Source organism: Onychomys torridus, chromosome 11 (genome assembly GCF_903995425.1).
Source record: "Onychomys torridus chromosome 11, mOncTor1.1, whole genome shotgun sequence".
NCBI lineage: Eukaryota > Metazoa > Chordata > Mammalia > Rodentia > Cricetidae > Onychomys > Onychomys torridus.
Window position 1 is genome coordinate 2,275,936 of NC_050453.1, and position 22,404 is coordinate 2,298,339.

A 22,404-nucleotide genomic window follows, 5' to 3' on the forward strand; every position below is an offset into this window, starting at 1 on the left:
TATCTGGTTGCTGCCTGTGATTTCTGCCTCATTTCCTGGAATTTCCAAACCCTCTCTCTTTGCTGTACTTCTCTTGCCTGACTGCTCTTGACTGATCATTGACTAGACAAGACTTCCCTACCCTTCCCCCCTTCATGTGTAGTCCTTTCAAGGTATGCCCCAGCCTCAAATTCTACCTCCTCCCTCCAAAATCACCTGATAAGTCCCTGCCTGACCTTTGACGACCTAAGCTGCTCAGCCATTCATTCTTATGCCTCTTTGACTGTTATTGAGGTAATCTGTTCTCCATCTGTCTCTCTCCCCGACATACATTGCTGCATTGTGCTGCCCAATGCACTGCGGTGCTTGTGTGCATGTCCTTGTCCTCTGCTGGACTATGAGCTTCTGGAGAGCAAGAGCAGTCTGTTTCTTGCTTCCTATAACCATGCATAAGGCAGTGTCCGATATGTGAATGACTTCAACAAATGTTTCTGGAAGCTACCTAAATGTCACCCAAGAAGTGAAGGTGGGTCTGAATATGAGATTGTGGGACCTGCAAACCTGCAACAGGAAGTGAAGACTGCTAGATAGTAACAGTGTACAGAGTGCTTCAGACTTCTTGTAGCAAGCCCTCACCATACCCCACTTACCAGGCATTATCTGCACTCTCAGTTTACAGACAAGAACACAGAAGCTGGTGAAGCTTAGTTAGTCACTTGTCCAAGGTCAGGCTCCAGTGAGTGGAAAAGGCAGGGCTTGAATGAACCCAGGTTCTGCTCAACCCCAGACCCCCACACTCTTACATCTCACTCCCACTGAAGCTTAGGGGAGTTATTGGAGCTGATTCACACTTGTAAAGCCTCCTATTGCCATTCAAAACATGCTGGCAGCAGAGGCCAGGCTAGCCTAAGCAGTATGAGGGTCCCAGAACAGCTTCCTGCTCTAGAAGCTGGTGGCTCTGTTTGACTCAAACCATGAGGAACTGAAGCTCAGTGAACAGTCCCAGAGGCAGGCTGGAGGGTGCCCTAGAGCAATCCAGTGAATTGGATGCCAGACAGTAGGCTGGGGATAAAAGTGAAAGGTGAGGAGGCCAGAGTTGAGGGAGTTAAGGCAAACTGCCAGCTCTTGGGCAATTTCAACCCCAAGGCTGTGAGCCAAGGATGGGCCACTGAGCTTAAAATAACCTCCCAAGAGGGTCTAACAGGTCATTTTGTAATTTATTCCAGCACTGGCTTTTAGGTCAATGTAATTAATATTGATTGGGCCCCTGTTATAGGTTTGCACCATGAAAACTACAAAAGCTTTGTCCTATATACAGAGAGGAGGCAAACAGACAAAGGCAAACAAACAATGAGAGCACTGTATAGACCAGTGTGTGTTCTAGTGCCAAGCTATGCACTTGGAGCCATGCAGGCAACTGAGATTCACAGAAAGGATGGAGCACAGTGTGCTGGCAAGGGAATGAGCGGCTTCTAGGAGCTCAAGAGGGAGGCAGAATAGAAGGGCCCCAGCTTTGATTCAAGAGGAAAGCAGAAAGCAGAGGGCCAACTGAGCAAAATGACAGGGAGGATTGGTAGGCACTGACTGATGGACTTCGCCTCGGCCTGAGGAGAGACCTCTCTCAGCTCCCCCTGAGGACCACAGGGGTCTTATGGGTGGAGAACAAGAAGGAAAGTCAGACCAGCAGAAAGACCACATCAAAGAGGTCCTGAATACAAGAGTATCAGGACATACCAAGTCAGCATGCAGAACCCAGGAGTTCACTAGCTCACACTCCAATCAGGAAATGGAAAATAAAAAATGAGCATTCAGGGAAATCATTCATTTGGTGATCATGTCTGGGATGGACTAGATGGAACTAATGAAAAAAGCTATCTCTCCCCAAACCCAAATGCTTTTTGTGAGTATTGACCAAACATCTGACTGTGTGTGAACTTAATAAACGTAAGGGCCTCCCTGCTGAGCTTCATAGTCATGGAACAAATGATTCATTAAACCCACATTTACCTACTGAGGACCTACTGTGTGCCAAAGGTTGTGCTAAGCACTGAGGATTTACTGAAGAGCAGCAAAACAAAGCTCCAGCCCTCATGACATGTGTCCTCCAATGGGAATGAAAGACAATACAAAATTAGATGACTATGCTATCAACCCAACAAGCAAAGGCACTGAATGGGTCTCATGAGGCAGAGAGCTTGAGGAAGGCCTCGCCAAGGAACTGGCATAGTGTTTGAAGCCAAAGAAGCAATACATAGAAGTACATCTGCTGGGAATGTGGATTCTGAGAATGGCTGAGTTTGGAAGAGTGTAGGAAGGTGAGTGTGTCCGATCGAGCATCCTAAGTAATGACTGCAGGGATCCACATGGAATGCCTAAACTGCACAGCTCTAGCCTGCAAACCCAGAGGGGATAAAGGTCGGAAGTATACATTTAAAAACTGCCCTGTGGGCTAGTAGCAAGGCACATGTTCACCCCCCACAGGAACCTGGGTTCAATCAATCCCAGTACTGCAAACCAAGTCCTACGTTATCTGTTGAGGCTTGAGTGCCAGGAAGCCCTCCCTCTAAAACTGATATGAAATGACAGTGACTCGAGGAAGCTGGAGGACAGCTCAACTGTTGGTAAAGTGCTGGGTTTGTAAGTGAGGACTTGGAATTGACTCCAGAGCTTCTAAAAAAAGGAAGAGGAGGAGGATACCAGGTGTGGCAGTTTGCTTGCATAATCTCAGCATTGGGAAGGCAGAGATAAGTGGTTCTCTGGCACTCACTGACCAGCCTGTCTGGTAGAATTTGTGAATTCCAGGCTAATAAGAGACCCTGTCACAAAGAAACAAGGTGGATAGCATCCCAAAGAATGACACCCAAGGTTGACCTCTGGCCACCATATACACACAACACACACACACACACACACACACACACACACACACACACACACGTGTACACACACAGGAGTGGATGGGGTTGAGATTCAAGGACTACAAAGGTTTTTTAAGCTGGGTGTAAAATACAAAAATAGTTCAGTACTATGTGCACTGATGGTCTATTTCCTCCAGGTTCTGGAATCCCGGGGGCAGTGATTTTGTGCAGGTAGCAAGCAGGCAGGAAATAATGACAAGGATAACAACAGCAATCATGACACAACCGTCCGTCTGGGAGACTGACCTCTCCTGCCTCAGCAGTGGAGGCACAGCTGTGGGGACAGCTCCTGCTCGCCCTGCTCGCCCTTGGATGACAGCTGCCCTTGGTGGTCCTTCCCTCACCTGATGCTACTGATGTTTCAAAGTATCTATCGAGGAAGGGGTTCAGAAAATAAATGAGATAAAATTTAAACTGCCTCTCCTAGCATCCCTAGAAAGGACAAGAACTGAACATCAGGATAGATTGTGAGGTTTGAATGACACTCTGGGACTCTAGTTGTTGAAATGTAACCCACATTTGAGAAATTAAGAGAATATAGCATTTAAATAAGTGATTAGGGTTAGACAAGGTTTATAAACAGACACACATACATACTCACACCTTTTATTTGTAATCTACTACAAAAAAAAAAAAAAAAAAAAAAAATGAGACCCTTGACCTTGGAGTTCCAGAACTGTGAGCTAAATTTACCCACTCTGAGGTACTACATATTAGTAACAGAAAATGAACCAACTCAGAAAGGGGGATAGTTGTCCATCCTGCTCAGGATAGACAGTCTCAGCTTTAACATGGGATGTCCTCATCAGTCCTCAGCCAGATAGAAGGTTGGTCACCTTGGAGCTTGGTTTGATCTTCTTAACTGTAACCTGTGTCTGACCCAAATACAGCAGAGACCTGTCCTTCTAAAACTGGTATCGGCCGAGTCAAAGTATATGTTTCATTCCCAAGCTCTCCCTAGCTTCTTCACCTCCCATCCAAAAGCCAAGGGGTCTTTCTCCAGCAGACAGTTGTACTGAAAAGCCTCAGGACATGGCCTACTCTAGACCCCTTGCCTTTCTACCCTTGAGATCTGCTTCTCCCTCAACAGGCACCACCAAACCCACCAGTGACCTCAATCGGCACAACTTGCTGCCTAGCCACCAACAGCAAGCTATTGGGGTCAGGAGTCAAGGTCAGGTTGTTTTAGAGGGAAGAGAGATGTTCATCTGACACAGCCCTGGGAAGGGGGAACCCCAGCTGATTTACGTCTTTTTGGTGGAGGAAGATTGTGTCTGAGGTCTAAATTACAGAAACACGGGAAACACTTGTTGCCCAGTCAGTTTTAGAGTTTTGGGTAAAACACTAGGCTGACTCACTTTCTGAGGGGAAACCAAGTGAGTGCTCTCCTATTAAGGTATACATCATATTCTTTCCCAGGAGCCACAGTGTCTGGAACCCTCATGGTTGTTAGGGAAGCTCCATGGTTATTGCTGCCAACTACTAAGAGTACTCCAAAATTATCTGGAAGACTTAGAAACAGTGCCAAGACTGCAGTTAAACTTGGCTCAGACCCTCTTTAGAGAACTTTCTGGCTCGACAAGGTTAAAAGGATAATAAGCCAAGCCAGGCTCCTCCAAGAAGAATCCCCATTTGGCCTGTGGTTACCTTGATCACTTATGTATCTATCAACTAAAGCATAAACTTAAAATTCCAAACTTTCATGGTCTTGGCCAATCCCCACCTTTGACAAGTCCTTACCTGAAGGACTAGTAGCAGACCAAGGGATGGTCATTAATGCTGCCTTCTGAGTCTGGACAATGACCTTGGGCCCCTGAGAACAGCACCATTTCCCCTCTGGCTCTGGGCTCTAACAGGGAAGGCTGAGCTGGCTGTTGCAAGATTGCGTCAGTGACCTTTGCAATTTTCTGGCCAGCTGGTTGCCCTTCCTCCCCACCCCACCCCCTGCTTCAAGCCCTTTGGCCTACCTGCCTCTCCTTTTCCCCTACTTTGCTAACTCAGGTACACCACAGCCAAAGCTAAATTAGAGCCACCCAGAGGATCCTGTTTAATCTTAATCTAACCAGCTTCAAAGAGTACTCTCTACCCTGGACCCTCACTCTGGAGTCTACAGCACATCTCCCAAACCTGGGCAGGGTGGTGTGGAAGCATTGAAAGAACACTTTCACTGCAGACCAATTTTACCACAGGCCTTCTTCAAGACTTGCCTGCAATGTCACTTCTTAAATGAACGTAGAAGAGAGGATAATGTGTATATTATACAAATATATATGACCCACACAGCCTAACACATGCTAGACAAGCACTCTACCACTGAACCATATCTATAATCCTCTTTTTAATTTTATTTTTGACACAGGGTCTCAGTAAGTTACCCAGGATATGCTTGGACTTGCCATCCTCCTGCCTCAGTAGCTGGGATTACAGGCCTGTGCTTTGGATTTAATGGCCGTCCCCTGTTACACAGAAATACCTTTGGGAGCACCTTACACACAAAGACTAATTCTCTCTTTCTCCTCCCTCCTCCTCCCCTCCTCCTCTCCTCCTCTCCTCTCCTCCTCTCCTCCTCCCCTCCTCTCTCTCTCTCTCTCTCTCTCTCTCTCTCTCTCTCTCTCTCTCTCTCTCACACACACACACACACACACACACACACACACACACTCACACACGCCTCTGCATTACAAGGGATCCTCAATGAACAGCTTTCTATTGGATGACTAGTGATGTTCCCATGTTTTAGTAAAACCCACCAGCCAGCCATGAAAGCAGCACTCTGGAAGAACATTCTGCCTTATCTACTCCCTAGAGATGCGGGTTTGTTTTGTTTTGTTTTGTTTGTTTGTTTTTGCCTGCTCACTGCAGGAGTCCCTTCCCTTCCTTCCCACTCATACCTTCCCTGACAGGAAAGAAGGTGATCTTTCTGAATGAAAATGAAAACTTTAAACTGGATTTCCTCACTAGGGTCTTTCTCGGGTTCCTCTGGGACTACAGGAGTTGGGCACCTACAGACAAGAAAAAAGTGTGTCCTGTCAGGAAAGCATGCCATCAGCTCCTGGTGTGGGTCCTCCTCCTTGGCTGCACACTAAAGTGGTGCCTTGGGCTCTTAGCCTCTGCAGCACCCAAGGTCTAGGGTCCCCGGGCTGCACATGGCAGGGGCGTGCACCTCTCCTGGCCACCTCCCCCGAGTCCCCTACTGCTACGTTCTTCTTCCTCCTCCCCCTTCTTTTCCTGGCGGGTGCAGACAGGACCCAGGTCAGTGAGCCAGGAGGCGGATCCCAGGCAAAAGATATAAGGGCTTTGGACGCTGAGCGCTGCAGCTGCGGAGTGTCCATCCCGAAGAGCCGCAGCTGCGGGCAGAAGGACGCCAAGGCCAGCCTGACGCACCTACTCCTGACCACCGCCAGAAACTGCTGTCTCTGTTCCCACTGCACCCTAGGTAAGCCTCCGGGCCAGGAAGCGAGGGAGGGCAGGAGACCGCAGGCTCCCCCTCACCAGCTGCCTTCTCCCTTCTGCCGCCTACCCCCTACTCTGCTGCTGTCCCCCTCTACCAGAAGGCTCAACCTCCTCTCTTCTCTGCTACCTCTGCAGGCCCCGCCACCCAGAGCCCAGAGCTCAGATGGAAAGTGTGCAGGAGCTGATCCCTCTGGCCAAGGAGGTGATGGCGCAGAGGCCTCGAGGAAAGCTGGTGAAGCTGTACGTGCTGGGCAGCGTGCTGGCGCTCTTCAGTGTGGTGCTCGGCCTGATGGAGACAGTGTGCAGCCCTTTCACAGCCGCCAGCCGTGTGCGAGACCAGGAAACTGCAGTGGCCGAGCTTCGGGACGCTTGCGAGCAACAGTCCCTCCACAAGCAGGCCCTGCTGGGTGGAGGCAAGGCACAGGAGGCGACCCTGAGCAGCCGAGCCCTGTCCCTCAGGCAGCATGCCTCCTAAGGCGGGGAGGAGGGAGCTGGACAAAGAGAAACAGAGAGAGACCATGACGCCGGTGGGAGAGAGCAGAGTCGCGTGCTGTTCCGAGAAGCCACCAATCCAGAACTGACCCTGCACGGATCACCCAAGGGGTCTGGGGTTGACTTTTGCTGCTATGCAGCATGCACTGTGATTTGTCAAGGCTGTGCCAGCGATCAAGGAGCTATCACTTTGCATTAGGGAAGGAGACATGCTTTTTATACTGTTATTTTTATTGTTGTTATTATTATTATTACAGTGACTACCGTTTTTCATTTTGAAATAAAAATATTTTATACTCTATCTCATCATTTAATTCCTGGGAGGTGTGGTGACCCTCTCGCCCAGCACTGTGGACAGTCCTGGCACAGGTCTACTCCCAGAAGACTGAAACTGTCCAAATCCTACAGGTGTTTGGATCACAAGATAAATGAATTTCTGATCTAGAATGAATGAGAAAGAGATAAGCACTGAATTTCTAGGGCAAAGAAAATGTGATTTGTCTTTTATCCCTTTGTGCTGGTGATTCCTGTAGCTGATCTCTGCTTAACTATTAGAGAGGAGAGAGGAGGAATGGGTGGTGGGGAGGGAAAGCAGACTGAAGGAGGAAGGGGGGGTTGGAAGAAAAGAGAGAATGAGAGAGACAAGGGAGAGAAAGGAGAGGCAGGGTGGGGGAAAGAAAGCCCCAGCTGTCTGGTGGGAGCAGAGACTGCCCAACTGCCAGGTTTGCTCTGACCACAGTGAGAAGTTACAGCTTAGAAAGAGAAAAGCCCATTATCACAGAGCTGAGCCCTCTCCCTGGAGTCAGAGCTGACAGTGTGCCAACAGCTGATTTAGTAACACTGTGGGACTCCCCAGAGGTGACCCCTCCCCACCCCTGCAGGGCCAAGAGGACAGCCTGATGCCACTCCCTCAGGATTTTTAGTGTCACCTACTCTGACCAGATGTGGGCATGTTATCCTCATTCTCTGTCCTCCCAAGCTACCCTGACACACAGATGCCTCCATTACAGTTAAGTTCACAAACCTAAACTCCCCGACATTTCTGCCTCTGATCAACTGTCAGCTCTCTCTAAAGTCTGTCCTTATCATCCCCAAGGAAAGAACAGGGGGAATGTGGTGTGGTTAATGAATGAAAGGAACAGGTTGGAAGCTTCAGCAGAAAAGCATGTCATTGACACTCGTGTTCTTCCTGTTCCCAAATCCAGACGCTTGACCCTGTGTGAAGGCAGAGTCCAGCCTCAATAGACCCAAAGCTTCCAGGAGCTTAGCCAATCCTTGGTCTCTCTTCCAGATGCCTCTTCCACAGGCTGCTTGCTCCTCTGACCATTCAACACCTTATCCAGCTCTTCTCCTACATTGCCTGTTTCCGCAAGTTGGTTCCCTTCAGTACCTGTCACCTTGCTGTTCCTCCATCAAAAGTGTCAGACACTAAACTCCTGCACGATTCCATTGTCTCTGTCTTCTGTCTGTCTACCTTTTGTCTGCCTTTGTAAGCTGCCCAGCATGGACACTGTACCCTCAGGTTCCTTTTCTATCCTTTGATAATAGTACTATCTTTGATATTATCTCCTCACACCCACAATCTCTATATCTCTGAGGACAATATACCTCAATGCTCCAAGGATTTCAAATTTTCTGCCCATCAGAAAACTATGTATCAAACAGTGTACTCTGGGTTTTTTGTTTGTTTGTTTGTTTTTGTTTTGTTTTTGGTGTGGAAGCTATATTATATCTATTCAGAGGGTTTGGCTCTCTCTGAAAACAAGAGTGCCCAAGCACACAGATAACACTAACTTATTCAGGTTACAGTGTAACAACTCTTGCAGATTCTCCTTCACACTGCCCAGCCTGTCAGCCTGAGAGACTGGAATCTTTTCACCTCTCAGAATTTACACTTATGAAGTCTAGGTCTCATGCTGGCCCATGCTAGCAGACTTTCCTCTCAGCTGCACTGTGAGCAAGTCATACCCCTCCTAGCCTGACCTTCCCAAGAGAAAGAATCATATCTTCTTCATTTTCACAAATCATCAAGGTCTGGAAAATCATGGCTTTTTCATAGATATTTAATTTAGTGTCTCAACTGGACTCATGAGGGGAAGCATATTTGTCCCATAAGGATGCTCCAGAGGGAAACAAGGAAAGGGTGTTGCCTGATCACAACAGAATCAAGTTTTACAGTGGTCTCACAAGACATTTGGTCATGGTCAAACAGAATAAGCCCCTCACCCCACATAGACACAGAAACTATTCTTAGTCTTATTTGAAAATGTTAGCATCCACCTAGGGAAGGTAACAGAGGAATGCTTGTTGGTTCTGTCAACAACACGGGGCTGACATAGCAGAGTCAAGATTAATAATAAATAATAATAATATTTTGCCAGACTGGAGCCAGGCACTGAAGCAAACTGAAACTAAATGGGAAAGAGTTGTTGGCTATTTGATCACACTGTGTGAAGATGTGTCACTGTTTCACCTTGCCTGCCAAGACACCTGATTGGTTTAATAAAGAGCTGAACGGCCAATAGCCAGGTAGGAGCGATTAGGCAGAACTTCTGGGCAGAGATAGGAAGTTTGGGTTAGAATCTGGCATGGGGGATTTTGCCAGCAAGACATGGAGGGAGTTGGAAGTGCAGAATGGAGGAGAGGTAGGGAGCCATGTGGCAGAATGTAGATTAGCCTAAGCTGAAGGCATCCAATGTGGAGGCTCAGCCCATATATTCAAATATAGGGTCTGAGAAAGCTGAGAAACATCCTGGATACAGAACCCACTACTTGTGGTGTACAGAGGCAGAATCCTCTAAGAGGTCCTGCTATGAAATGGCAAGTACTAGATAGAATGGTATTCTAGAAATAAATGCCTGCTGCAGCACAAACCCAGTAACTTCCCAGAGCTGAGGCAGGTAAATGTGACTCCTAGCCAGGGCCTGAGAGCATGAGGCTGGGCTCTCACCAACCCAAGGAGTGGCAGAGCCAGCCACCAGTGCCAGCTGACAGTGCCATGTGCTAAGTGAAGCTGTGTGGCAGGTAGCCTAGTAGTTTAAAGTTTGGCTCATGTGGTCAGAGAAATGCTGCAGACATGAAAAAAAAAAGCCAGATCCAAGCCAAGAGAACCTCTAAATAGGTACAGTATGCTTGAAAATATGCTTAGGTGTTAAAGAAAAAAAAAAAAAAAGAAAATGAATATAGACAGTCATAGAAAAAATAAATAGTTAAAAAACAACAAATTCTTTAAAGAAAGAGTGTTAGGTGTTAAAGAAAAAAAAGAAAATTAATATAGACAGTCATAGAAAAAATAAATAGTTAAAAAAACAACAAATTCTTTAAAGAAAGAGTGAAGTAATATAGGAAGAATAAGCCACGTAAAGATGGGAAATACACAGGGTGTCTGGATCCTGTATGGTGCTTTGTTGACTTTGAATTTTTTAAAGGCCAATGAACAAAAACACAGCAGCTGTTGAGAAATATTGGATTGTGGGGGGAAAAATTACAAATTAAACCAGCCTATATATTTTAAGAATGTCTTTTTTTTTTCAGACCTGAGGACCAAACCCAGGACCTTGCACTTGCTAGGCAAGCACTCTACCACTGAGCTAAATCCCCAACCCCAAGAATGTCTTAACTTTAGAATGGAAGTCAGAAAATGTGTTGCATTGGGGAAGAGGTTATACCTTTGTTTCTACCAGAAACAAAAAGCTATGAATTTCTTCAAAATTAATAAAGACACGATTAAATTGGAGGAGACCTCCTGAAAATCTTGGCTGTGGACATGAAGGAAGAAACCAAGAAAAAAACTACAAGACAGGTGATGTATAAGCTGATCCCTCTACTATAAGAACAGTTCTGAGACTGGGTAAGACATGATAAATCTTGTTGGCTACAGAGTCCTATTTATTATTATTACATGTCATCCTTTCATATGTCATGGATGGAGATTTATATTACAGTTTGTTTATGCAGTCCAAACAGACTTATAAAGTTGACAGATGCTCAAACAGAAAACAGAAAATCATCTTCAGCTGATTTGTGCACACCACACATTCCCTATTTGTGTTAATGTGATATATATGTCACCCTTAAAAGTTTATGTGTTTTCAGAACAAAAGGACCAGACACTATTTTAAACAAGTAGTCCAGGTTATTCAGCCTCTCAGAATGCATCTGTTGCAGATACCTCAAAAATTTGCATCCAGAACAACTTCAAAACCACTAGCTGAGATGGTCCAGCCTCATTGACTACGCTAACCAGGACTTCAGATAAGCCCTGAAGTTTCCCATTTCATAGAAATTGGACAACAAATGATATAGCTAGCTTTCCCAGGATTGAACATTATCCCAATTGTATCAGGGTCTCCAAAGATGCCATCATCCCAACACAACAGGAAGCAGTCTAGACAGCACAACACCCATATTCCCAAGAGGTAGGATAGGGGGTTATGGATGTTTGTCTTTTGGGTGGGAGAGTTATCTGTAAGTTGTTATTGGTCATAATCAAGGAGGAAATTAAGCAAAGGAGCTTAGATTCAGGGATCTCTTTCTGAAAAGACAAAAGGTGGGTATAAAATGATAGGATAAAAGGATAGATTATTAAATCTACTTTTAAGCTAAATAGCAACTACTAGTCTTAAATATTTTACATTGGTATGGAATTTTGTATATTGATACAAATTTAAGGGGTTTTGTTATAACATTATATATATATATATATATATATATATATATATATATATTTCTACTCTTATTTAACGTACTGTATCTAAGGTATGAAGCTCATTTAAAATGTAATGTGAAGTTCTTTTCCTTGAAAGCTATTATTATAAACTATTTAGGATAATTAAGAAATGCAGGTTAGTAGTTAGTAATCTATAATAATCAAACCTGTAGTTAAGTTAGGCATGTTAGGGATAAACAGTTATATTTTAGATAGATAAGTGGTCTTCACACCCTTCAGAGATCCACAAAATATGGCATTTAAGATGTTTTAGTAACATAAGGCTTTTCATGACAGTGAGACATGTCTGTTCTTGGCAGCACCAATCTACTTCAGAGATGATAGACATTAAAAAAACCTCAATATGGAGTTTACTTTCTTTGTGGCAAAAGTTAGCCACTGGGTAGGAAAGTGCCCTTACCTCTACTGCTAACAAAATGTTGTCCAAATTGGACAAGCAGGACACAAAAGAAGGCAACTGCTAAACTTTGCCAAAACAAGGTGGAACAGTCCTTCAAATTTTCTGCTTCACAGAAAAGTCTGTCAGATATTCTAGGCCTATAGGCTAAAGCTGGATGGCCCAATGTTGCACAGAAACCCTTGGTGACTGTCCAGGCAGCCAGCTGTTTCTGTCATTCCTATAGTTTTGGAAGTTGCTTGCTCTGCACTTCCTGTTTACTCAGGTAATATATCCTTCTCTAGTCTCTGATAGGATTAGATAGTTATACAATTTTCTTTGTTGCCAAATTTGAAAAAGAAACTTATAAAAGAGATGTAAAGTTTATAAGGTTGAGAAGCAAAGGAGATTAAGTTGTTTATAAAGAAAATGTTTTTAAGTCTAAAAAAATATTTTTAGGATGGTAATACAAGTTATAATAGAAAGTGGTTTAGATATAAAACTTTGGACTCATCAAGGTAGGATAGATAATAGATTAATTTCTCTAAATTTGCCAAATACAAATGGACTGGACATTGTAAATGTAATTCTTACCTGACAATTGTTTTTATTGTATATAGTTTTATTGTGTTAGAGTTACAAAACCTTTCCTTTTTATTTAGACCCCCCCCCAAAAAAGGTGGAAATTTTGCAGGGTATTTTATGTGAAGATATATTGCTGTTTTACCTTGCCTGCCTAAGATACCTGATTGGTTTAATAAAGAGCTGAATGTCCAATAGCTAGGCAGGAGTGGTTAGGCGGGACTTCTGGGCAGAGATAGGAACTTTGGGTTAGAATCTGGCATGGGCAATTTTGCCAGTGAGACATGCAGGGAGTCAGATGTATAGAATGGACAAGAGGTAGAGAGCCACATGGCAGAACATAGATGAATAGAAACAGGTTAACTCAAGTTATAAAAGCTAGATGGAAACAAGCCTAAGCTAAAGGCTGAGCTTTTATAATAGTAATAAGTCTTCATGTCATTATTTGGGGGTTGGTGGTCCAAAGAATATCTGACAAGAAAGGCCTACTCCAGAGCCAGGCACTGAAGCAAATTGAAACTGAATGGGAGATAGTTAAGGAGAACTCAAGCCCCACAGATCAGTTCTATAACCACAGAGCAGGAGATGCATCCCAGACTTGGCTCTGAGGGAGGTTTGAGATTGGGTTAACTGAGGTGGACTGCAGTCCAGGGCTGTATAAAAGAGAAAGAAGGCAGCCAGCAGGACACTGGCATTCACCTCTGCTTCCTGACTGTAGATGAGCTGCCTCATGCTCCAATGATTTCCCTGCCAAAATGGATTGCATTAAATCTCGATGAGTAATCTGAGCTTGACTGGTCCATTTAGGGGTGGATAACTACACCTAGACCTTAATGTAAGGTCCTTAGGCCTTTTGTTTAGGGGATACCCCACTGAGTAACCAGACAGAGATCTCTGCATGAATGCATTTGGCACTTTGTGTGGTAAGCATGTCATCATTAGCTAACTTAACACGCGTCTTGGTATATGCAGTCCACTGGACCTTTCGCTGCAGAGGTTCACTGCCTGTTTGAGATGGTAACTCAGTGTGGCCTTGTGGCAGTTTAAATGATAGTCTCAGGTGGACACAGTTAGAGGTGCTGTTTGGGGAGGTTTTGGAGGTGAAGCCTTGCTGGAGGAAGTCTGTCACTGGAGGTGGGCTTAGAGAATTGAAAGTCTCACCTGTTTCCAGTTTGATCTCTCTGCTTCCTGCTTGTGTTCGAAGATGCTTGCTCTCAGCTTCTTTCCTGCCCCCAGCCTGCTGTCTGTTGCCATCATGGAATCCTGAGCCTAAACACACCCTTCCTTCTACGAACTGCCCTGGTCATGCTGTGTTCTCACAGCACAGAAAGGTAACTAATACAGGCATCAAATTAGTTATATGGCCAGGTTGACCTTGAACTCAAGGTTCCTTTGCCTCAGCTTTTCAAGGATGAGGATTGAAGGTGTGTGCCCTCACACCTAGCTAGAAGTTGTCCACTTGATTAACCATCCAACTGCTCATTTTCCTGCTACCCACTTTGCTTTTTGTCTGTATTATTAAGTCTTGTTTTATGTTTTTTATTAATCTATTCTTGGATGTTTTAAATCTGATATATAAGAGTGTTTGATAGGAATGGGTAGAGATAAGGACAAATAAATCAACAGTCTGATCCAAACTGATACTCAAGGACACAGTCTACCCTGACTGATGACCAATTCCTGGGCAGGCTATTGGTCATGCTGAGCTATGGAAAGCTGCTGCATCCACCTGTAGAAGGTCGTGTTCACCTGCGTTCCAGGGGCACTGGATGGATGACACCTCTTCCACATGTGGAAGGTCATGTTCATATGTGTTCCAGGGGCACTGGATGGATGACACCTCTTCCATATGTGGAAGATTATGTTCATCTACTTTGAGGAGCATGGCGTGGATGGTGCCTCACCCACACGTGCAAGGGTGTGTTCATCTGTATTTCAGGGTACTGAATCAGGGTCCTTTTCTACATTTTGCTCAGGAATGGAAGCCAAGACAGCATTCACAGGCACAGGCTCTGCCTCTGCCTCTGCAGCCAGGCTCAGTTTCTTCTAGGTGAAGATCTTCCCTCCATGCAGAGCTGCATGCATCCAGATTCTTGCTCTCACTTTGTATGCTGTTGTTGTCTTACTCTTTGGGGACTACCACCCAGCTCCCAGATAAATCACACACAGAGGCTTGTTCTCAATTATGAATGCCCGGCCTTGGCTTGGCATGTTTCTTGCCAGCTTTCCTTAACTTATCCCGCCTACCTTTTGCCTCTGAGCTTTTCCCTTTCTCTATTCCTGTATACCTTTCTTTCTTACTCCATTGCTGGTTGTGTGGCTCGGTGCCTGGCCCCAGATGTCCTCCTCCTCTTTTCCTCCCAGATTTCTCCTCCTATTTATTCTCTCTGCCTGTCAGCCCTGCCTATTTCTCTCTCCTGCCTCACTATTGGCCATTCAGTTCTTTATTAGGCCATCGGGTGTTTTACACAGGCACAGTAACACAGCTTCACAGAGTTATACAAATGCAACATAAACAAACGTAACACACCTTAAAATAATATTCTACTACATTGGTAAAGTAAAAATTTTGAGTCAAAATACCAATGGTCATCCTATAGCACAGGGGTTCTCAACCTGTAGGTTGTGACCCCTTGAAGCCACATATCAAATATCCTGCATATCAAAGACTTACATTACAACTCATAACAGTAACAATATTACAGTTACAAAGTAGCAGTGAAATAATTTTATGGTTGGGGGTCACCACGACATGGGAAATTGTATTAAAAGGTTGCAGAATTAGGAAAGTTGAAAATCACTGCTATAGAACTTTTGATCTGTTAAAAAAAATCAATAAATTACTATACATTTAGAAAATCTGAAAGGGGGCATGGTGGTGTATACATTTAATTGTGGTGGTTTGAGGATCAGGCAGGTGGGTCAAGAGTTCAAGGCCAGTATCTATTATTGAGTTTGAGCCAGCTACATGGGACTCCATCTCAAAGAAAGAAAGGGTGAATGAAAGAAAAAAAGAGAACAAAAAGAGAAGTGGAACTTCAGAATAATTCAGAGACTAAAGCCTGAGTCAATAATTAGCCCTATTTAGAGACAATGTCTTGTGGCAGCTCTGGCTGGCCTCACTCTCAAGCTGTAAGCTTCCAGCCTGTGCACTGGGGTCGTGGGTGAGCAACATCACACCTGGCTAATGGTCTGGCTGGCTGGCTTGAGGAGCAGCCAGCGCACTTCTGACTTGAGGAGGTCTTTTATCAAGGCGCCCACCCTCCTTCCATGTTTGTCTTTGTACGGCTTTACCTGACCTTCCACACAAGTCGTCCTTTCTTCAGAGTCTGCCCTGGAGATGAGCTATTATTAAACCAGAAAGCAGCCCTAAGGAAATAGGACTTAACCTTGGTAGGGTTAGAACTGCAGGTTTTTCTTAAACCTCAGGAGGACAGGCAGAAATGTGCTGCTCTGGTCATGTGCAGCAGAACAGCATTCCAGCCAGCAAAGCCGCATGTGCCATGATGGCCCCCAAATTGTAACAGAGACTAGAAGCCTCCTGCTGCGACACCATGCACAAGGCCCTGGACTCCATCCCTATCCATCCCTAGCACAGAAAGAAGGACAGCAGTGGTTTGAACATGGTTTGGCCCTTCAAATCACATGTCAAAAACCTGGTTGGCATTGTACTGATGTTCACTCGGGACTTGGAGTGGGCGATTTCACAATGAGGATGCCCCACCCCGAGTGTCTCTCTGGAACATGCCCACTTGCCACCTTGCCTTGAGACAATAATAGACCCACCAGAAAAAAAGAATAGGAACCAAAAATCCAAATGAAAACAAAAATAGTCCTTAGGAAACTTTCCAAAATTACACTGGAGTGGACCCAACAACTGAAGTAAAGATCTTGTTTGCCCCTGTCCCAACCCATTTTCTTTTAATTCACTCGAATATGAATTAGTGAATTTAATAAAAAAAATATTGAGATGTGGACCTGGTGGAAAGTGTCCAATATGTGGTCAGAAGTTTTTAGAGTGCTGCAGAGAATAAGGTAAAACTCGGTAGAAACTCTGGAGAAAATGAGGGACCCCAGAAATGAAAACAGGGCAAAGGTCTCTTGTAGGAAGTGTCACTGAAAAAAGCCAATGCCCATCCTTGTGTCGCTGAGAAAGAGAAGGTGGGCTGTCCCAAAGGACCTCCCCACAGGAGACATCATCCCCAGTGACCTAGCCTCTCAGTGAGGTCAGGACCCCACACCTTGGTGACCGGTGTGTGCTGCCATGTTGATTAACTCCTGTGCTCAGCCTGACTGTGCTAAGTCACCCTGAAGAAAAGAGTTATCTTAACATGGCTTAGTGCTGGGACCAAGTAGGTGTGCTTCAAATATCTGCTGAATATGTGAATAAATAAATAGTAAGAAAGTGGACATTTGTGTGTGTGTGTCTGCATGTGTGTGCATGTATGTGTATGTATCTGCATGTGTGTCTGTGTGTATGTGTGTGTGTGCATGTGTGTGTGTGTGTGTGTGTCTGCATGTGTGTGTCTACATGTATGTGAGTGTCTGTGTCTGTTTGTGTTTCTATGTATGTATGTCTTCATGTATGTGTGTCTGTACCTGTGTGTCTGTGCACATGTGTGTGTCTGCATGTATGTGTGTATCTCCAAGTATGTCTAAATGTATGTGTCTGCATGTGTGTGTGTGTGTGTGTCTGCACGTGTGTGTGTGTGTGTGTGTGTGTGTGAGAGAGAGAGAGAGAGAGAGAGAGAGAGAGAGAGGGAGAGAGGGAATGAGAGAGACTGGGGTCATTTGTCTCTGCTAATGGAGCCCCTGTTCCTCTGGGTCTTCTTCTTCATCTCCTCTACCCCCTAGCGGCTGTGGTTATACTGACGGTCTGAAACTCACCTCAAGTGTGGATAGCACACACTTATGGAAGGCCTTGGGTCACTAGTCTCTCTTGGTGGAAGAGAAATCTGCCCAAGCGCAACTTCCTCTGAGGCAAAGCCGAGACTCAAGTGTGCACCTGCTTGGGTGGACCGTGGCTCTGCTGGGGCTGTTTTCCCCCAGTTTGGAGCTAACAATAGTAACGGGAAAGTTTCCAGGGCAACCAGGACCACTTCCAACATCTCCATGCCAGGCTGCCTGGGGTCCCCGTGCTTCAGGGAGCCTGATGCTTCTGCCTGATTGGCTCCCTCCTGCAGGTGTCGCCAGGCCTGGGCTGGGCTGTCCTCTTCCTCACACAAGAGTCTCAAACACGTCTTAGTACCCTGTGGCAGACCAGCTGGTTCCAGTCTAGAACCGGGTCTTTTGACTCCTCCCAGAAACCAACCAACTTGCAAGCCGGAAATCCTGCCCCTCCCCAAAGAGTGGGAAACCACAGAGGAAGAGAGATGGGACAGAAGGATAGAGAGGAGGAGAGAAGACAACAGGAAACAGGCAGCCAATAAAAAGGAGCCGCACTGATCTGAAGCCTCAAGGTAAGACTTCACGAAATTGTGTGTTGTATGTGGTACTATCACCATTCAGGTCTTCATACATAGTAGACACACACACACACACACACACACACACACACACACACACACACACACACAAACACACTCCAAAAAACAGGATAGCAGGTCTGAAAAGAAACCAACTTCAATGTCAATTTCAATTGCTGGTCAAAAACGCTGTAAAAAATACTGAAGGAATTTTTGGGCGTGGGAGGGACGAGATAAAATGCAGATGGAACAAGACATCTGGTCCTGGCACCATGAGCAGCATGATCACTTGGGAACAGACTGTTAGTTGGAATAAAAAGTTGCTACGGCAGTGGGGAATCAAAGCCTCCGAGTGTTCCTCTGGAGTCACACAAGGCTAGTGGGACGCAAGGACTTCTGAGCTGATGACAGATACAAGCCCAAGGCCACATCTCTTCCCAAGGCTTGTTGAAAGGGCTGCGGCTATCCCGCTGCAGCCAACCCACTGGGCCTCTGTGAGAAGTGAGGTTCCATAGCCATAGGAGGCCTGAGCCTCCCAAAGCTTCTCCTGAAGTCCAGCCTCTGCTCACCCAAGGCTTCACACAGCCTGTTCACAGAGCATCCCAGGGAACTTCTTTCACTTCAGGGAGTCAGAGAACCCCTAACAGGATAAAGAAATGCCATTCTCACCTCACAGTTGCCCAGACTCCCCGGCTGTCACTTGCCAGCCAGTCCAGAGGGCTTAGGTTACTGCTCCAGTCACTTGAAGGGGGGTCACGGGAGGGGTTCAAAATACCAAGAGCTGGAAAATCTAGACAGGGCACCGTTGTTTTCACAGCAGTTGGCTTCTTAAAAGGGCTGTTCTCTCAATTTTTTCAGTAGTGTAACAGAATCTGACACATTTTGTAACTCATGTGTGTGTTGTATTTAGTGTATGGGGTCTACATTTTGTGTGTTGGTGTGTGTGTAGTGTGATATATATGTGTGGTGGGTGTCTGTGATATGTGTATGCCTTCAGTGACATATTTCTCTCTGGAATTTGTGAACCCAAAGCTGTACAGACCATGGGAGAGGTAAGGAGTGATGGAGCAGTCTCCCTTCTGCTTGCTCATCAAGGCTTTAAAGCATGATTTAAAAACAAAATCAAATAAAACCTTACCTCTTTCTTAATACTCACCTTTGTAAAGCTAAGGCTGCCTGCATCCAATTTCTGTTTGGGGACAAACCTTGAAGGTAATCTAATTCAGTTCCTCCTATTTGCCAAGTGAGGCAATGGAAGCCAAGACAGGGGAGGGCCTTCCTGGAGGCCACATCTGTGCCTGCAGCAGAAGGGAGACTGGGCCTCAGTGGTTCTTACTGAGATCTGTCAAAACATTGCCCCAAATTCACACATCTCCAGAGCTCGTGAACACTGCATCTGCCGGTGGGGGGTAAGAGACCCAGTATAATATGTAAATAATCTTGGCTGGCAGGAATAGCAGAGCAAGATTTCACTGTGAGCTTTTCTAAGGTCTGTTTCATAACTGTTTGGACACTAGAGGACAGAAGTGGACAGGAAGCGGCTGTCACTTGGGAACTAGAACAGTCCCATTCTTATCATTGAGCCAGCATTTAATATGTCTTGTCTCTCTGCAATCTTCAAATTGTCCTTTTTTATATTTTGAGTTGGCTCGGCTTTCCAGAGGGAATAAGATGCTGTTGTTTCTGTTGGGATGGCCTACTTCACATGCTGCCCTAGCATGGACAGTGATACCCAAGTGACTTCCCCACTTCTCCCTTGCTCTGGCTGCCTCAGTCTTCAGCCTCTAGACTCTTGCTCTCTCTGCTTCAGATGCCTTTCCCCCAGTTTCACATCCAGAAATCACAACCTTCACACCTTAGCTTTGGTGACACCTCCTCCCAGAAGTACCTCCTGCCACCCTGGCTGGCATGAGCCACTGTGCCCTCTGTGAGGACTCCTGTTATGGGCTGTCATCTCACTCCTTTGAGCTTGGATCCACTCACACACTTCCATGATACTGGACTATAATGTACTTTGGAGTGGGCACCATATATCACAATCTTTGTATTCCCATTACCAAGCAGTTTCAGAAAGATCTATGGCTCAAAAATGTTTCAACAACAACAACAAAAAAAATATGGATGAAGCCTGTGGCAGAGGGCTTGCTCAATTTTTAGGTATGCATAAAGCCCTATGTTTGATCCCCATCACAGCATAAAGGGAGCATATGTATATCTGTAATTCCACCACTTGAGAAGTAGAGGCAGGAGGGTCAGAAGTTCAAAGTCATCCTTGGCTACATAACAAATCCCAGGTCGGCCTGGACCAGACACAGATGCTTTTCTTCTATCAATGCTGTTGTATCAAAGTCTTCCTCCCATGCTTTTGATTTATGGCCCCGCACATACATTTGCCCTCCCTCTGGGCCTGAAGGGACATTCAGAAAAGACCACTCAGGATTAAACATGACAACTTGAACAAATATTTCTACCTCCTTACAAAATTCCCTGGTTATAGAAGAGTGCTCCTGCTGTCCCACAAGGGAAAGAGAGAAAAAATGGAGACAGAGATAACAGCAGGAGAGAAATGTCAACACTGTTTCCAAAGATGACCTGAGCCTGGGAAGCAAAAATGACAGAAAGCTCCAGGAGAGAAGTGGGGAGATGCTACCCCCACCCCTGGGAGACATGCGCAGGAGAACAGACTCTGAAACACCAGCAGAGCTAGAAACCGTGGCATTCGATAAGCTCTACATGAAAGATGAGGTCACCAGCCCCCTTTCTTGGCTCTGGCCTGTGTGCCTTTACCTACTTACCCCATCCCACAGTAGGCAGTGAATGAAGCCAACCTTGTAGGAAAAGACAGTGAAAGAGAAAGATGCAAGAGACTTTGGCATACAGGGTCTCCCTGTGTCACTGCCTCACTAGCCCACAGCAATGGAACAATGAACGGGCAAACCTGGTCAGCAACCACTCAAGAGTGATGGTGACAGTATGTCGCCAGAGTATGTCGCCAGAGTAGGATGAAAGCTCCAGATACGGCAGACCTCCATGGAGATCACCCAAGTAGCATCAGTGTCCTCTGACATTAGGGAAGACAAAGTACCCACAGATGAGGACCAAAGGACACATTTTATAGCCACACAGAACAAGGGGAAAAAAACTTCTTGAAGCAAAAACTACAACTGAAAACTCTAAATGCCAACGATGGGGCTGGGAAGATGGGCCAGCAGAAAGCTTGTTGAGCAAGCTCAAGAGCCTGAGGTCAATTCCCAGCTAGGCACTGCCGGGAGGTGGTGGCACATGCCTTTAATCCCAGCACTCGGGAGGCAGAGCCAGGCTGATCTCTGTGAGTTAGAAGGCCAGCCTGGTCTACAGAGCGAGATCCAGGAAAGGTGCAAAGCTACATAGAGAAACCCTGTCTCAGGGAAAAAAAAAAAAAGAGCTAGGCACTGTGGCATGTGCCCAAATCTTGGTCCTCAGAGCCCCTGGCTGGCCATCCTGGCTGAGTTGGAGAGCTCCAAGTTCAGTGAGAGAAGCTGCCTCAAACACCAGAGTCGTTCTCCGAATTCCACATGTGCATGGATGTACACCCACCCACATGTATATATATCCACCCACATATATGTGTACATATATGTGTATATATATATATGCCCAACTACATATATGTATACACACCCTCACGTATATACACCTACTCACATTATGTACACACTCCCACAATTGCACACACAATTATGATGAAAAATCAGAAGATAAGATACTTCTCCCAGAAAGAGGGGAAATGGGGGTGGGAGATAAATATAAAAAGATCAGCCTAGAATCTCTGACACCTTTTAATAAGAACTAGAGAGAGAGAGGGGGGAGAGGAGAGAAAGTGGAAGAGAAAATACTTCCTCCAAAGCAAAGTACTTGAGATTACATCTGAGCAGCCAGGTGGGTTCTCAACTCACCTTACAAAATAGAAACCAAATCCCCACCAAATATAACACGGGGAATGTGAGACCCCAGGAATGAACGGAACTGAGAAGTCCTAGAGAGACAGACAGCCCACAATACAACAGCTAGGATCAACACTGGATCTAACACTGCTCAGTGTTGACACTGTAGGTTAGAAATCGAAGCCACACAGCAGTGTCCTCCAAAGGGGGTGAAAATCATGTCCAACCTAGAGTTCCTTGCTCAGCCAAATACAATGAAGGGGAGTTAGAACGAGCATTGCATATGGATACTGCTGTACCAGTTGAGGACAGAAGATTCATGCCACACAGCAATGGTAGAATGTAAACAAATGTAAATTACTACCCCACACTCAGAGTCCTTTTTACATAAAAATCCTTTGGCATCCTCAGGAGGTACACCAAGAAAGAGAAAAACAAGGATCCCCAGTTATCTGCAAAAGGAGGTCCCCACATTGCCAAACTGTAA

General features: G+C 45.5%; 2 protein-coding genes across 2 annotated transcripts in view; both read left to right on the forward strand.

Annotated features, from left to right (window-relative positions):
* The first annotated feature begins 6,144 nt into the window (after window positions 1–6,144).
* G0s2 (G0/G1 switch 2) lies at window positions 6,145–7,099 on the forward strand. The gene is made up of 2 exons (XM_036202821.1): window positions 6,145–6,333; window positions 6,486–7,099. The coding sequence occupies exon 2, from the start codon at window positions 6,514–6,516 to the stop codon at window positions 6,823–6,825; it is 312 nt and encodes a 103-aa protein (XP_036058714.1). The 5' UTR covers window positions 6,145–6,333; window positions 6,486–6,513; the 3' UTR covers window positions 6,826–7,099.
* Window positions 7,100–17,744: 10,645 nt separating this feature from the next.
* Window positions 17,745–22,404, forward strand: part of Hsd11b1 (hydroxysteroid 11-beta dehydrogenase 1) — a 42,491-nt gene continuing 37,831 nt past the window's right edge. Inside the window, exon 1 of the mRNA XM_036202389.1 lies at window positions 17,745–17,988. The gene's annotated coding sequence lies outside the window, so the exon portion shown is untranslated. The remainder of the gene's footprint in view (window positions 17,989–22,404) is intronic.

What these genes read in the sequence shown, in the direction of transcription:
- G0s2 (XM_036202821.1), top strand. Translation starts at nt 6,514, where the DNA reads ATGGAAAGTGTGCAGGAGCTGATCCCTCTGGCCAAGGAGGTGATGGCG.